At 65.1% G+C, this 15,684-nt stretch overlaps 2 protein-coding genes across 5 annotated transcripts in view; one reads left to right on the plus strand and one right to left on the minus strand.

Moving 5' to 3' along the window:
- SMG6 (SMG6 nonsense mediated mRNA decay factor) overlaps positions 1-8,938 on the plus strand; it is a 117,795-nt gene extending 108,857 nt beyond the window's left edge. For all 4 annotated transcript variants that reach the window (XM_049803724.1, XM_049803725.1, XM_049803722.1 and 1 more), the window contains exons 16-19: positions 2,170-2,323; positions 5,775-5,986; positions 6,266-6,347; positions 7,960-8,938. In XM_049803724.1, the coding sequence (XP_049659681.1) occupies positions 2,170-2,323; positions 5,775-5,986; positions 6,266-6,347; positions 7,960-8,090 (579 nt within the window). In that variant the 3' untranslated portion in view covers positions 8,091-8,938. The remainder of the gene's footprint in view (positions 1-2,169; positions 2,324-5,774; positions 5,987-6,265; positions 6,348-7,959) is intronic.
- Positions 8,939-11,031: 2,093 nt separating this feature from the next.
- HIC1 (HIC ZBTB transcriptional repressor 1) lies at positions 11,032-15,684 on the minus strand. Its single transcript, XM_049803543.1, has 2 exons — positions 15,334-15,684; positions 11,032-14,374 (listed from the first exon to the last, which is right to left on the minus strand). The coding sequence occupies exons 1-2, from the start codon at positions 15,383-15,385 to the stop codon at positions 12,429-12,431; spliced, it is 1,998 nt and encodes a 665-aa protein (XP_049659500.1). The 5' UTR covers positions 15,386-15,684; the 3' UTR covers positions 11,032-12,428.

A 15,684-nucleotide genomic window follows, 5' to 3' on the forward strand; every position in this document is an offset into this window, starting at 1 on the left:
GGCCGGCACAGGCGTTGCTCACGGCTGCCAGGAATCGGCCGGGTACGGCCTGCAAAAGCCGCCGGGGCAAATGCCACACACGAGGGTACTGGCGCCCCCCCCCCCGCTGTCACCCCCGCGCCTCTGGCCGGACGGGTAGGTGAGCTCCCCACTCGCACCATGCTCGCAAGGTTGCCTGCATGGGCCGGGGCGAGTCCTGGGGTCGGGCAGCCATGTTGGGGTGCAGGCAGGGGTCCCCTCCCGCCACCAGCCCTTGCTCACGTAGGACTGTCATCGCCCATGGGACGCCACGTGGTTTTGACCCCCCTGCCTCCCTGCAAGTTCAGGGCCATCGACCTCTTTGGCCGCCGCACGAGGGACATGCCACTTCACTCTGGGTCTCTGTGTTGGCCAAGGGGGCCCTTCTCCATCTCCCCGTAGCAGGTGGAGCTTGGTGGAGCTCAGCAAGGGCTTGGTGCCTCCCGGGGACAAGCGTCTCCTCCCGCAGCCCCAAACCCTGGGCAGAAACCCCACCTGCTACCTCCTCACGGTGAGGAGGCAGCGGCAGCAGTGTGATGGAGTTGCCAACACACGGTTCCCGTGCCACCAGGGAGTGCCAACGCTTCCCTGAGTGAAGGCAGAGCACAGGCAGGTATGACACCTGGCACCTGGCTGGCCGGGGCAGCATCTGTAACTGGGATGCTGGTGCCATTGTAGCTGCCCCTGCCTGATGAGGGAGGCATATCGTCCCGCTGTCATGCCACTTCAGTGCTGTCGTGCAGCAGAGGGGCCCTGGCGCGCTCCCCGTTCTGCCCATCGCCCCTTGGGGTCGATGGGAGCTGCGGCCCCGGGACCGGTGCTGCCAGAAGGAGGGTGAGAGGCACGTGGTGAGGTTATGGTTGCTGCCTTGCCTGGAGACACTTGTGGGAGGTAGCAGCGTCAAGTCGCCTTGATTTAAAGCCAGATGACAACACTTGGAAATGGATTAAAAACCACTTCTTTCCATGGCCACCGCTGGCCCATGCAGCTCGTTGTTCCAGGATGCCTCCGAGGCTTTGGCATGATTGTGGGAGGGTTCAGATCCTCACCCCAGGCAGGGGGAGCTCCCCGTAATGTTGGGCAGAACAGGGTCGGCGGTCACCTCCTGTCCCCGGGGTGCGTCTTGTGGGTACGAGCTCGCTGTCGTAAGGTTTTGCATGGTGGATGTGCAGTGCTGTTGTGCTCCATGGGTGACCGGTTCCTATTAGAGGCAACAAACATCAGCGAGTCCAGGGAAGCTATTTTTAAGCAGAGGAAGCACTAGAATAGCATCCTGAGTTTTTTAAGCCTGTGACTTACTAAAGAGCCCAAGTCCTTCGATAGCATCCAAAGTAATATGTGAGCTCTTGGGCCCCATTTTGGCAGCTGGCATTGTCCAGAGATCCAGGTGCGACCCTGCAGTGTTGCTAGTAAGACCCAGCAGACCCTTCCCACGTATGGGCGAGCACCTCTGGTCTCCAGTAGGTGCAAAGGGCTCAGCCAACGACAGTGCTGTGGGTTTCCAGGGCTGGAACCCACCTGGTTTCCCAGCTGGATGGAGTCAGAAAAGGCAAGGCATGTGCTGGAACTGGTGAGATAGTGAGTGAGACACTCGGCCAAGCATTCCCACCCCACAGACCTCCCCTCCTGCTGCCTGCTTGGGGTCCCTGTGTTAGGATGCAGTTGGCAGGACTTGTGTGTCCCAAACTGGTTCTTTTTAGCTGTTGTCACCTTGATTTTTTTCCATCTGGAGTCCCAGAACCCGCTGCCTCCAGCCCTTTTCTCCCCTCTGTTTTGTATTGGGGTCGGTCTTTTGGCACCAGTGCAGATAGTCCTGGCAACTGCCAGTCCTGTAAATGGGACAATTCCCAAAACACCTCCATTTTCAAGGCTGGTCTCAGTTGTTCTCCCCAGAGCCTGGACAGGACTGTTCTCCTAGGAGAGTGCTCTTTCGGAGACTTTCACCATCCCACTCCCGTGTGCACCGTGGACCTGCAAGAGCTGGTGTTTGAGGTGTGCTGGTGGGATGGATGCAGCCTCCTGGCAGTCTCCTTCACACCCTGCCCTTGCTGTGGGAGGCGTGCGTGCCAGCCAGGCTTATCTCCTGCTCTCAGGGCCCACAGGTCGTAGGGCTGACGTCCTACTTACTCATCATATGTCCTTCTCCTCCAGGCCGTGCTGAAAGATCAGAGTCAAATGAGGCAGATGGAGCTGGAGATCAGACCTGTCTTCCTGGTCCCTGACACCAACGGTTTCATCGACCACCTCAGCAGCTTGATAACGCTGCTGGACTGCAGGAAGTTCATCCTGGTGGTGCCCCTGATCGGTGAGTCGGGCCGGTGCTATGGCAGGGGCTTCCCCTCCCCGCCAGCGCGGGCCGTCCCTCCATACCGGCTCCCTCTCTCCATGCCCCACGTGCCCGCAGTGCCTGTGTGGTCTGGAGCCGGTTGGCTCACGCTGTGGGGCTGGCCTCTGTCCTGCTCTGTCTCGTCCCAGACACGGCTGGCGTTCCTTCGGCCTGTGTCGCCCTTCTCCCTTCCTACCAGCTTTCTGCCCGCGGTGCTCAGCAAACTCCTGTCCTCTTGGTGCGTTTGGGGGTGCCAGGGGCTGGGAGAGGCAGGCGGGTGTTAAATGGGATTTGGAGGGAATTTTGGAGGGAGCAAGGAGGAGGAATTGTTAAACAATCAGAGCAGATAGCTTATCCCAGCTGAGCTGGGGCTTAGGCAGCCTGAGCAAATGGCCGGCCTCTGTCCCAGCGTCTCAGAGCTGCTCAAGCCCAGCCCTTCTTTTTATCCTTATAAAGCTCGCAGTAAAACAGCAAGCTGGTTCCCGTTATTGGTAAACACTCACCCTGGCAGATAACGGCTGTGCTGCTGGGTGGTCTCCCAGGGTGGCGGGAGGATTTGGTTAGATGCCTTTGCTCTGATTGTTTGATCGCGCTCTGGGCTAGAGGTAGCGTTCCTCCGGCCAGTGTCACTCCGGCGCCCAGCACGTCCCAGTGCCAACCTGGCTTTCAGAGGATCCCCAAGGGCAGCAGGAGAGGCCAGGGCAGGAGCGGGGCCAAGCCTCGCAGAGCCCACAGGCTGCCCCATCCCAGCCGCAGCCCTGGGAGGCCGGGGGCCAGCTCTACCCCGTGAGCATCTCCAGCATCCAGGCAGTGAGGTGTATGCTCGTGGCGATCTCCTGGCCTGTGGCACACAGGGCTGCCTGCCCTCCAAACCGTTATGGGGCTTCCTTCCCAACCCCTGGTGTCCGGCAGACAGCTCTGCCTGCCCCAGAGCCAACATCCAGCTGCCGCCCTTCCCAGCGGGGTCAACAGCCTGGCTCAGGAGGGATTCCTGGGGTTGGGGATGGGACCCCTGGGTGGGGGGAGCAGGGGCTGGCCAACTGCCCAGCTCAGCACGGAAGCTGCCAAGGAGCTCCGTGGCTTGGCACTGCAGTGCCAGGGCTTTGTGTGGAAGCGAAGGGAAGGAAGCCGGCAGCACCGGCAGAGCCTAGGCAGCCCTTGGGGCTGTGGAGCGTTAATACCTGAGAGAGCTGGGACCTGCCCTGGAGCCATTACCCTGCCTCCTGGTGCACTCCTGTGGTTGGCGTGAGGCTTCTCCATCCAAACCCCAGCCAGGGGCAGCTGTTACAGGAGAGCTGAAAAACCCGGTCCTGTCCCTGTCCAAGATGCTGCTGCCCTCAACCTGCAAAAGGAGCCTGGCCTGGCCTGGCCTGCCCTACCACAGGCAGGAGGAGCAGCAGCGACCGAGCACCTTCAGTGCTCTCCTGTCCTGCTGCATCCCTGCACAGCCCATCGTAGGGGGGAGCAGAGTAACTCATCTCCCACTGCCTGCCGTGAGCCTTCCCTGCCGCTGCTGAAGCACCCTGAAGCCAGCAACTCCCTGTCCACTCCGGGACAGTGGTCAAATTCCCCATCGTCCCTGGGAAAGCCATCAGTGCTGAGACCCAGGTGCGGGCAGGAGGAACCCATCCCACGGGGTAAGCCGGGGAACCGTGGCTGCTGGGGGCAGAGTCCTTGATGCCGTGCCCCATCACCAGCCCAGAGATAATGCGCGGTGCCCTTCCCCCAGCACGGGGCACTCCTCCCCGCTTTTCCTGGGGATGCAGCAAGGGGTTAAGCAGGCAGCTTCGCATTGGGTTTGTTTCTCTTGCTCTTTAACCTGCTCCGTGCTCCTTGAGGCTGACCCCGCCATGGAGAAGCCAGGCCTGGTGCAGAAGCACAAACAAGCCTCCCCTTTGAAGCCTGTTTAGCTTGGAAGCAGGAAGGCGGATTTCGGGAGGGAATACCAGCTTTTCCTGTTTGATGTTCCGTTCTTGCACGGCTCCCCCCACCCCGGGCCCAGCCGTGCATTGTGTGGAAATGGCAGCATCAGGTCGGTAGCAAGAAGAGTCGCCGGCCAGCGAAGAGCAAAGCAGCTCCATGCAGCTTTAATTTGAATACCCAGACAGTGAGTGCCAGTCTCACCATGGAACAGAGCGATCACGCAGGCTCCCCGGGCAGTGATTCACAGCACTGGGGAGAGGCCTCAGACCCCGAGCTCTCTCCCCGAACCCCCAAGGAATGCATAGTTCCCACTTGAACTCAGGACTTGGCTCTAGGCTCGGAAACAATCTTCAGAAATGAAGCCATGGCTAAAACACACACTGTGCGCACAGAGGCTCCCTCGCGCACACGTGCACACCAGCTCTCTCGCGCGCCCGGCCTCGCGCACACGCAGCCCCGTATACGATCGCAGGCAAGGCAGGACGCTCGTGCGCACATCTGGCCGCACGCTTGTGTGCCCGGCCTCGCCGCTAGCCGCCTCGGCGGCATCTTGCTCACACGCACGCGCGCTCCGCCACGGAGCGGCTCTTCCAGCAGCCCCGGCGCCGGAGGGTGGGTCCCTCCTGGAGGAGCTCTGCTGGGGTCCCTGGGGCTTCTGCTGGGCTCGGGGGGCCGGAGCGGCTGGGGTTCCCGGCCGCTTGGCAGCGGTACAGGAGGCTCTAAGGCTTGATGGGCTCCGGTGAAGGCGAATGGGCTGGGAATCCGCCTGATCCCAGGCTGAGGCTCGTCTCAAGCAGCATATGTCAGGACAGATGTGCAAACCCAGATGGGTGAGGTGTTGGAGAGAGCAGGTCCCCTGCCGGGAGCCTGGGACAGCGGCTTCAGGTGGGAAAACGGGGCCAGGATTTGTGCGGGAAACAGTGCCAGAGTGGGAACTGCCTGCTCCCGCACATGATCCTGTTCCCACTTCCAGCCCTGCAGCGGGAGGGCAGCAGCTTTCTGTGTCTGAAAGTAAGTACAGGGAGCCGAGAGGTGCAGAGCCAGGCGGCGCGATGCGGAGCAGGAGGCATGGTGCTGCTGGCCATCGCTGTGCTCGGAGGCGGAGGAGCGGGCCGCAGGAGGCCGTGGTTTTCCGACACCCTCGGGCACACACGGAAGTCCCGTTGGTCGTGACGTGGGAGCGTGGGGTGGGGGGGCACAGTGATGCTCCCAGTGTTTTGCAGAGCAGAGCGAGGTGCCCTTAGGGACCGTTAACCCACGCTGCAGGGGCGAGGTGCCTGCGCTCCCGGGGCCGAGCCAGGTGACCCATGGAGGTGGAAGGCAGCAAAGCTTTTCCAGACCCGCAGCCAAGTCCAGGAGCCCAGGGACGCTGCGGCAGCTGAACCCAGATTTCCTGAGCCAGCTCCCAGTGCCCCGGCCCTGAGGCCTTGGCAACTTGCGTGCTCCAGCAGCAGGTCACGGGAGCACCTTGTCCCATAGTAACTGTACCTCCTCTTCCTGTTTGAAGTGATAAACGAGCTGGATGGCCTGGCCAAGGGCCCAGAGATGGAGCACCGGGCTGCAGGCTATGCCCGCCAAGTGCAGGAGAGAGCCAGGAAGTCCATCGAATTCCTGGAGGAGCGATTTGAGAGCCGGGACAACTGCTTGAGGGCTCTGACCAGCCGAGGCAACGAGCTGGAGTCCATCTCCTTCCGCAGCGAAGACACCACTGGCCAGCAGGTAAGGGGCATCTCGGACATGGAGGCAGTGCTGCCGAGGGCTGGAGGCTCTTTGCCACCAACTCCGTGGGGGAAACCAGGGACCCTGGGTCCGTGAGCTCTGGGCAGGGGGTAGCTCTGTCCCCACCTTTGCAGGCGGCTGAGCAGGTTCCTGCAGGCTGTGTGTGTTTCGGCTCGGAGCAGCCCTGCTCTCGGCTGCGTCTCGAGGCAATGCAGAAGTCGGGGTGGTGGGATTGTAGGTTTTTTTCCTGCCAAGGGTAACGTTGCCCTTTTCTTCCAGGGAAACAATGACGACCTGATTTTGTCCTGCTGCCTCCACTATTGCAATGACAAGGCCAAGGATTTCATGCCCTCCAACAAAGGTAGAACATCCTCACATCCTCTTTGTCCCTTCTCTGTTGCATTCCACGGACTCTTCTTGTTTCTCTTTCACGGCCCTTGGAGCCGATCTCTCCCGCATTTTGCCTCTTTCAACACCAAGGTGCCACCTCCTGCCTCCGGTCAGCCCCAGGCTGTGGCCCTCCCACCGCGTTGCCAAATGTGCACCTCACTGTGCTTTAAGGATGCCCCAGCCTGCGAGAAGCCCATCATAAATGTCCACAGAGCCATTTTGTGGTGCTGGCAGCGGTGAGGAAGGGCCAGAAAGTGCCTTCTCCCTGCGAGCCCTGGTGCCTCCTGTCCAGGGCCCTTTTCCCTCCCAATGCCCAGTTGGTATCGGCCACGCATGCTGGGACCAGACAGCCCCCAGGCTGTTGCCAGGGCAGTGGAGATGGAAATCACATCAGCAGCTGCCCAAGAAATCAACCCGCATTTGTCAGTGCGAATTCTTAGCAGCTTAACTTGTCAGATTCACAGAGAAACCGTCACCAAATGTTTATGTGCAAATGATGCTGAATTTTGAAATCATGTGGATTATGGGGAATGGGGCCTGACAAGCTGACAGCCTCTGGTTTGTAACAAGGAGGCGCGTCACCAGCGCGGAGCAGAGGATGTTTATTGTTACACATTTCTTAAAGTGTCCGCACAAAACCTCCCGATCCCGCTTTCGGCAGCCCTCGGCCCTGGGCCTGCCCTCCCGCCGAGCCCCCGCTCCCCTTCCACCCAGCACGGGCCGGCCGGGGCGCTCGCCTCGCCATCCTCAGCCCCGACACCGTGACCGTAGGCCGCGTTCCTGGCCACCCTCCCCTTCCCCTCGTCCTGCTGCTCCCCGCGCAGCCAATCTGGGCCCATGTTGGGCTCCCATAAACTCTGTTTTTTCCATTCCCGTCCTGGCTCGGAGGCACTGTGTTTCCTGTGCTCATAGGAACAGTACTCTGGTCACAGGACCCAGCTGCTTACACATACCCCATATGCTTCCCCTGCTTCGCACACACGTAAGCGTGGCTCCCACATCCCAGCCCGGCGCCTTGCGTGCGGGGCAGCTCATCCATCTGGGGGCAAGATCCCTTCGGTTATTTCTCAGGCTTCGACTCTCTCTGGCTGTCTGAGCCCCAGCCAGAAACGCCTCGGTGTCAGTGGCAACTCCAAAAAACTTCCTAAAAAATAAGGGGTGGTTTTAGATCTTATAATGAGATCACCAGAATAATAGCACCAGCTTCCTGCTGGAGCCAGGGTCGCGGGCTGTCTTCCTGGCCAGGGTCAGGCAGAGGGACCTCCTTTTCCCTGCCTGCGGCACGCTGCACCACCCCATGCGGGCAGCGGGCAGCCTGGGGCCCTGGTGCTGCTCGACGGCCTTCCCGACCCCAGGGCTGCGGGCAGAGATCGCAAATCATCCCCCAGCCAGCGCAGGGTGGGGAGAAGGCGGCCTTCGAGATGCAGTGCTGTCTCCGAGCCACGCCGGGAAGCCTTGGCGGGGAGCGGGGAGCTGGGGGGCGGGGGGCACAACATGGGGAAGGCACAGTGTGGGATGGGTGCAAGGGCTGGGGCAGAGCGGGGAGGTCTGAGCTTCACGCCGCTCTCTCTCTGTCACTGCAGATGATCCCATCCGTTTGCTCAGGGAAGTGGTTTTGCTGACGGACGACCGGAACCTGCGAGTCAAAGCGCTGACCCGCAACGTGCCAGTGCGGGACATCCCCACCTTCCTCAAGTGGGCCCAGGAGGGCTGAGGGGGCCGAGCGGGGCCGACAGCCCCTGAGCTAGTCACGCAGCCTGTTACGGTGGGAGACCGGCTTCAGCGGCAGCCCTCACCACGCGCCGCCACCGCCTTCCAGCCCACCACGAACAATAAACGCCACGTCTTCAACCCACCCCAGAATGGCCGTGCTGCGAAGGGCCCCCCCTGAGGGCAGACCAGCTGGGAAGGTCATTGCTGTGGATGGTTCACGTGGAGGCTGGGCCGTTGAGGGTCCCACCAGCCTTTGGGCAGTGCCAGAGCGGAGCTGGTGAGCCCCGCTGGCCAGGGAAGCTTTGGGTGAGCCCGTGCCAGATCGCCAGCCTTTTGCTTGGTTTGCTTGGTTGCAGAGAGCTCGAGTCACAAGTCGGTGGCTCTTCGGGTTTGTAGGCTGCGTAGGGCAGAGTCCGGGGACACGCCAGCGCAGACTTTGGGATTGCGTAGTCTAGCTCGTGCCCCTCGAAGAGGCTGTGGACTTCAAGGGCAGGTTCTCTCCTGCCCCAGCCTGTTCGTCCTGCGTGGCCCAGGCAGCCCCAGACCTCTGGCCCCTTCCCCACCCCATGCCCATCTCACGCCGGGGGTGCTGCTTGCGAAGGCGCTCGTCTTCTCCCTGGTGCAGGGTTTGCTTGTTGAGTTTCATTTCAGACTTCAGTATAAGTTAGTTTTCAGGTGTGTGCCCTGCCTGCTTTGCTGGGGCAGGGGGGGCGAGGCTTTAAACACCCCCCCCCAGTCTCCCTACAGCTGCTTTCTGTCCTGCTCCCCTGCCCACCCCAGCCATTACCTGCCCCTTCCCTCGTTCCCCAAACCCCTTAGTCCCACCCTGCTACCTTTAGACATGTTTTTGATCTAAGACTCAGCGTGAGGCTAACAAAATTCTCCCAAGGACCCCAGGACTGGCTGTCCCACAGGTCCCGTGTGTCCTCATATTCCCACGGGCTCCTGTTGCATGTGGGATCCGGCTTCTGCCCATGGCTGCAGGGCCAGGCAGGGCTGGAGGGAGCCGGGGCAGTGCCCGGCCCCCCCCACACTGCTTGCCCAGCTGGGAGAGTCCCCTCTTGAGTTGCCCCTTCACCACAGAGGGAGCCACGAAGGGACCCCGCCACCTTGTCACTGGGTCATACTGCACCGGGAGCTGGTGCAGGCTTGGGGTGTTGCTGAGCCCCCCCCCATGACATTGCCCCATCAGCGAGCGTCCCAGCCCCAGCCCAGTTAGACGCTAGATACAGAAGCTAAGAGGGAGCATTAACCCGTGAACCAGAGCTCCTGGAGCTCTGTCAAGTCCCAGTCCCATGAGCAGAGGGTGGGAGTGACCCCGAGGCCATCCCCGATCCCTGCTGGGGCACCGCGGCCGTGGGAGGGAAGCGTCAAAGGTGGCAGAGGAAGCGGTAGGATGGAGCCCAGCATTTTCCTTTCCTGCGTGGGTGGCTCCGACCCGGTGTCTGCATCAGGAAGCCCAATGTTACCCCCGCGCCAGCTGCCCGGCCTCACGGCGAGGACCAACGCTGGGATCCGAGCCTCGGCAGCGCCCGGCTGCGGTGGGGCTGCACGGCACAGCGACGGACATGGGCAGGGGTTGTGCTCGCTAACCTGTGCCGTACAAACGCCCCAGCCTCGGGACACTGTGCAAGAGCGGCTGCCGGCGAAGGAAGGTCTGTGCTGCAGGACAGAGCCTGTTCGACAGAGACTTTGGGGCACCCACGCCTGCTGGAGGGTGCATGGAGCCGTCACCGTGGCTGAGCCCACCCGGGGCCACGGCACAGCGCCCATGGCCCGGTTCGGTGCCCGCAGCCGCGCGAAGCGCCGCGCTGGCTGTAAGCAGTGCGTAGACTTTGCCTTCTCCTCCACACCGGGTGTGTTTAAATATTTGTTTTTCTAACAGAGCTGCCCCCAGGGCTGCTTTGCAAGGCCCTTCCCGGGGTACCAGCTCGGAGGGACCGGCGGCTCTGCCGGACGCCGACCCCTCGCACCGTGCCACAGGCTTGGCCGTGGGACAGAGGTCTTGCTGCCACCAGACCAGCTGGCACGACGACGAGCGGAGCGGGGTCTCGCTGGCTTGAGTGCCCCGTGCTTGGGGCCATCTGTACCAAGCTGCCGCCCCGAGCCCCCGCAAGGAGCCCATCTCTCGGGGAGGCAGCCGCATTCGGGCTATTTTGTTAAGATGGTTTTAATAATTTTTAGTATTAAACACTTGTCTGTGCAGCGTGTTGTTTCATTTGCCGTTGGCGGGCAAGTTGCTGTCGGGGTTGGGGGAGAGGTGGGCGCGGGGGGCACCGGGGAGGGACGGCAGCGGGACGTATCTGTGCTTGCAAGGACGACGGCGGCTCTGTCCCCCCCCTGCAGCTACCCCCCGCTAACCGAGGGGACTCCGGGCAAACCAGACGCACGGCAAAGCCCCTCGCCTCGTCTCCCTGCAGCTCCGCACCCCCGGTCGCGTCCCCCCACCCTCGGCGCAACCTTCACCCCTCGGGGTCACCTCTCGGCACCGACCCCGTACCGGCCAGGCCCGCCCCCAGAGAAGGACGCAAGGCCACGCATATTAATGTCACTTTATTGCTCATTCGGTTTCGACTATAGAAAAAAAAAAAAGGGGGTTGGGGGGGGGGGCAAGGAGCCCGTGTACAAATCGGACGTGATACAGAGAGGGCCGGCGGCCCCGCTGGGTGCTGCCAGCTGTGCTTTGGGTGCTGCTGCTGCCGCCGCTGGCCCCACGGCAGCTCTGGGGGGATGCTGCCGGTCCTGGGGGGCCCCGGCGGGTTGGGGGGGACCCGGGCAGCCCAGGGAAGGAGGAGGGGGGGGCACCTGGGCAGGAGCAGCCAACTCAGGCTAAGGCACAGTGGCTGTGAGGTCGGGGACAGTCGCTGCTGGCGGCCGCCCCGGGGGCCTCATGTGCAAAGGAGAGGAGGGGGCTTGGGGTGGGTGGTGGGGGGGGGAGAAGCTTCACATTAACCCCAGGCAGAGGGGTCAGGGCACGGGCCGGGGGGGGGGGGCCAGGCCCGGGGCGGGAGGGGGGGGCTTTGCCCACACCGAGCAGAAGGCAGAAAACGGGGTACGGTGGTGGCAGGGGGTGCCCCAACGGGGAAAGGGGGGGAGCTTGGCCCCAGGTCGCCGCAGCCCAGCCTGGGGGCAGCTCCTCACCTCCCTCGGCTCTTTCCCCCCCCCTCCCCGCAGCCCCTGCCCACCTCCCCGTAGCTGACAAACCAGACCGCTTTGTCTTTGTCATGAACTCCCCGGCCCGGCCCGGCCGCGCTGGGGACGGGCATCTTTGGCAAAAAAAAAATTAAAAATAAAAAATTCGAAGCCAGCGGCCACCCAAAGGGCAAAATCCCCCGGGTCCCTGGGCCTCCCCCCCCCCCGGGCATCCCTGATGGTGAGGCGCCTGCTGGGGCAGGGCCCAGGGGCTCAGTCTGTGACAGGCCCTGCCCCACCTCCCGAAAACATAGGGGGCCCAGCGGCCGAGCCACCGGCTGCGGGCCAGGAGGTCAGTGCTTGCTCCGGGGCAAGGAGCATCGCCATTCCCTGGCCCCCCCCCCCCCCCAGCCTCGGCACGGGCCCGACCGCCGTCCCCCTGTCCCGCACCCGCTGCTCAGACCCCTCCGTCCCCCTCCGTCAGTCTGTCCCCAAGCTCCCAGCGTGGCCCCAGTTGGAGCGGGGGGGGGGGGGTTGGCTGGCACACACACACACACACACACACACCCCCCCCCAGCCCCAGCATGGCCACGCTCGCTGCTCCCGGTCAGGACGGCTGCCGGCAGCTCGGAAGCGTCGCTCCGGCCACGACGGACGAAGAACTACTCACGGGCCGGCGGCGGCGGTCGAGGCGGCACAGTCCGGGTCCCATCGCGGCAGAGCCGAGCGTGGCGGGGTCCCGCTGCGGGGCCGGGGCGACGCGGGCATCTGCCGAGGGTGTCCCCTCACCCCGGGGTGGGGGGACAGCACCGGGGAACGGCCCTGAGGTAAGGAGCTGGCTCATGTCCTCCAAAGCCTCGGGGCGCAGCCCGGCCTCACAGCTTGTGCTTCGCTCCCGCCCCGGTGCCGGGGGGCCCGGCAGCCCCCCGTCAAGGCAAGGAGGGCCCACGCCACGAGGTCAGTCCCTGAATTATCATCGGCTTCTCCCGGGCAAGCCGGGGCGCTCGTCGCGGGACGCGCCGTCCAGCCGTCCCGGGGCAGCTCTCATGGGACCTTCCGCTACGAGCGAGTTCTCCGGGACCGTCGGCAGCGCCGGGGGACGAGCGCCCCGCAGCCTGTCGTCCCCCGTGTCCCCCCCCGCCCCGAGCTCCACGCGGGGCAGCGAGGGGAGCCCGGCGGCCCCCCCAGCCCCCCGGCCGGGCCGGCGCTAGGGGGGCGAGTATCGCTCTATGGTCCGGGCGGCCTCGGCGTGGAGGTGCGGAGCCTGCGCCAGCACCTCGGCCGCCTTGTCCTGGCTCAGCCCCAGGTGCTCGGCCGTGAACTTGGCCAGCGGGTAGAGGCTCTCCATGGCCTTGGGGTCGCTGAGGAAGTGCGAGGTGTGGGAGAGCAGCTCGGCCGCCTTCTCCTGCTTGAGCCCCAGCTGGTCGGCGGTGAGGCGGGCCATGGCGTAGACGCTGTCGGGGAAGTCCAGCTTGGCTTTGCCGTCGGGGCCGGCCGCGTGCATCTTCATGTGGCTGATGAGGTTGCGCTGCTGGGCGAACTTCCCGCCGCACACCTGGCACTCGTAGGGCTTCTCGCCCGAGTGGATGCGCATGTGCTCGGTCAGGCGGTACTGGCGGGTGAAGCGCATCCCGCAGGCGTCGCAGGCGAAGGGCTTGAGGCCGAGGTGGCTGCGCATGTGGCGGGTCATGGTGCCGCGCTGGGTGAACTTCTTGCCGCAGATGGTGCAGGGGTAGGGGCGCGTCAGCCAGTGCGTCTTCTCGTGCTGCCGCAGCGTGGCCGGGTCCTTGTAGGACTTGTCGCAGGAGGAGCAGCGGTAGGGCCGCAGGATGTCACCCAGCCCCGGGCCACCCTTGTCCAGGAAGGGCACGGCCTGCTCGGCCGCCGCCTTGTGATAGAGCTCCTCTTCGTTGTGGGCCTCCACGTGGGCGTTGAGCTGCTCGGAGCTGGGGAAGCCCTTGCCGCAGGGGATGCAGACGTACAGGTTGTCGCCCAGGCTCTCCGGCTCGTAGCCCAGGTGGTTGCAGTAGCGGTCCAGCGCGTCGCCGGGCGAGGGGCCCTCGCTGCTGCCCGTCTCCTCGCTCGTGCTGTTATCGGGCTCCAGGTCGTTGCTCTCCACGCTGGGGTAGCGGGGCTGCGGCGCCGCGGGCGGCGACTCGGCCTTTTCCTCCCGCTCCAGCTCCTTCTCCGCCTCGCCCTCGTCCAGGTAGGGGCCCAGGGGCTCGTGCTTCATCCAGCGGTACATCAGCTCGCGCCCGTCGGCGCGGGGCAGCGGGGGCTCGGCGCAGGGCGGCGTGCTGCGGAAGGGGTCGGGGGCGTGGGGGTGCCCCCCCGGCTCGCCGCCCGGCGGGGAGTCCTTGTAGGCGGCGGCGTGGCCGGCCAAGAGGCCGGCGCTGACGGGGGGGCTGTCGTGCCGCGGGGGCAGCGAGGGCTCGCGGGGCTCGCCGGGCAGCAGGCGGTCGGTGGGCAGGAGCTGGGCGGAGGGGCCGGTGGGGCTCTTCTTGGAGAGGTCGAGGCCGCAGGGCGGCGAGCAATGGCGCTCGGGCGGGCACAGCCCGTGGGGGTGCAGCGGGGCGCCCTGGGCGGCCGAGGCGTACAGCTCCCCGCACTGCGTGTTGAGCGGCGCCGCCGGCTCCACGGGCGGCAAGTCCACGGGCCGCGGCGTCCCCGAGTAGCAGGCCTGGATGACCGGCGTGGCGGCGCGCAGTCCCCGGCCCAGCTTGTAGGGCGCGTAGCCCCCGCGCAGGTGGCAGTACTTGCCGCTGCGTTTCAGCTTCTTCTTGCAAAGGGCCACCAAGCCGGGGATCTGGAGGTAGCTGGCGGCGGCCAGCACGGCGCCCAGGCTCTGCTCGCCGCCCGGCTCGCACTCGCCCAGGCGGCCGGTGTAGATGAAGTCGAGGATGAGGCGGAAGATGCCGGGGCTCACCATCTCGTGGTCCAGGTTGAGCAGGTTGTCGTGCACCACCAGCGACTTGAGGTAGGCGCTGCTGGCCGCCAGGATGTTCTTGTGCGCGCGGAAGAGCGCGTTCTGCACCACGATGATCACGTCGCACAGGAAGCCCTTGGTGCGCTGCGTGTTCAGCTGCAGCAGCAGCTGCCGCGAGTGGCTCGGCACCTCCATGGCGTCCAGCATCCCGCTCCTCGCCCGCCGCCCTGCAACACACCGCCCCGTCAGCCACGCAACCGGCCCCGCGGAACCGCCCCCCCCGGGGCCCGGGCACTCGGCCCACGCGTGGGGGGCTCGACCCCACACGTCGGGGAGAGGGGGGGGGGGGGGGGGGGTACTCAGCCCACGCGTGAAGGGGTCGGGGCTGAGGCGGGGGTGGGGGTGGGGGGCCGGTTCGGGGCTCAGCCCCCAGCCCCGTACGCCACCGCGTCCCGGCCGCTCTGCTCGGCCGCCTGGCCGGTGCCACCGTTTATATGGGGGCTCGCTTCTCGGCGGGCCGGGGGGGTGTGTGTGTGTGTGTGGGGGGGGGGGTGTGTGTGTGAAAACCCCCGGAGGTTTTTGGAGAAAGTGACATCACCCGCCGCCGCCGCCAGCGCCGCGCCCCGGCCCCGCCAGCGCCCCGGCACCCCCTCGCCCACCTGCCGGAGGATAAAGGGGAGAGGGGGGAGAACCGGGACCGGTGTGTGTGTCCCCCCCCCTCTACCCATCAGCTCCCCCCCCCCCCCCACCACCACCACCACCCCGGGGCCGCCGCCGCCCGCCGTTACCTGCCCAGAGCCGCTGCCCCGGCTCCCCGCGGCGCCTTCCCGGCTCTTATGAGTCCCGGTCCCGGGAGGCGGCCGGCCGTGCCCCCCCACACCCCCCCCACACACACCCCCCCCCGGGCGCCCCCCGCCCCCGTTTCCTCTCCCCACACCCCTTCCCTGCGAGGTAATCGGGGGGACAGCCCGGGGGGGGGGGGGGGAGCAGGACCTCCCCTCCCCGCCTCCTCTCCGGTACCGGTCGCCCCCCCCCCCCCCCCCCCCCCCAGGTGGGTAAAGCCAAGCGCCAGCAGAGCTGCTTTTTTTTTTTTTTTTTTTTTTGGGGGGGGGGGTGTTCCTCTTTTTAAATCTTTTGGGGGATTCCTTCCCTCCCTCCACGCCCCCCCCCCCGGTTCCCTCTTTACCTGGGCGCCCGGTGGCCTCCGCCAACCAGCCGAGGTCTCGGTGAACTCTCATGGCTCAGCCCCGGGGGGGCCGCCGCCGGTTGTTATTCCCCTCCACCCTCCTCCTCCTCTGCTGCTGCTGTTCTTCCATACCCCGCTCTCCCGACCGGTCCTACGGAACGGGAGGAAGAGGAAGAAGAGGAAGAAGAGCTGGAAGAAGAAGCAACAGCGGTTCCTCGGGGTTCCTAACGCCGCCAGCTCGGAGGTGAAACCCGGGCTGCGAACTCCCCCTGACCCCGGCCTGAACTCCGAGCAGCGCCGCTGGCTGTTAAAGGGACGGCGGGAGGTTTTCCTCCTCCCATCCCCGGGCGG

Source organism: Accipiter gentilis, chromosome 6 (assembly GCF_929443795.1).
Source record: "Accipiter gentilis chromosome 6, bAccGen1.1, whole genome shotgun sequence".
Taxonomy (NCBI): domain Eukaryota; kingdom Metazoa; phylum Chordata; class Aves; order Accipitriformes; family Accipitridae; genus Astur; species Astur gentilis.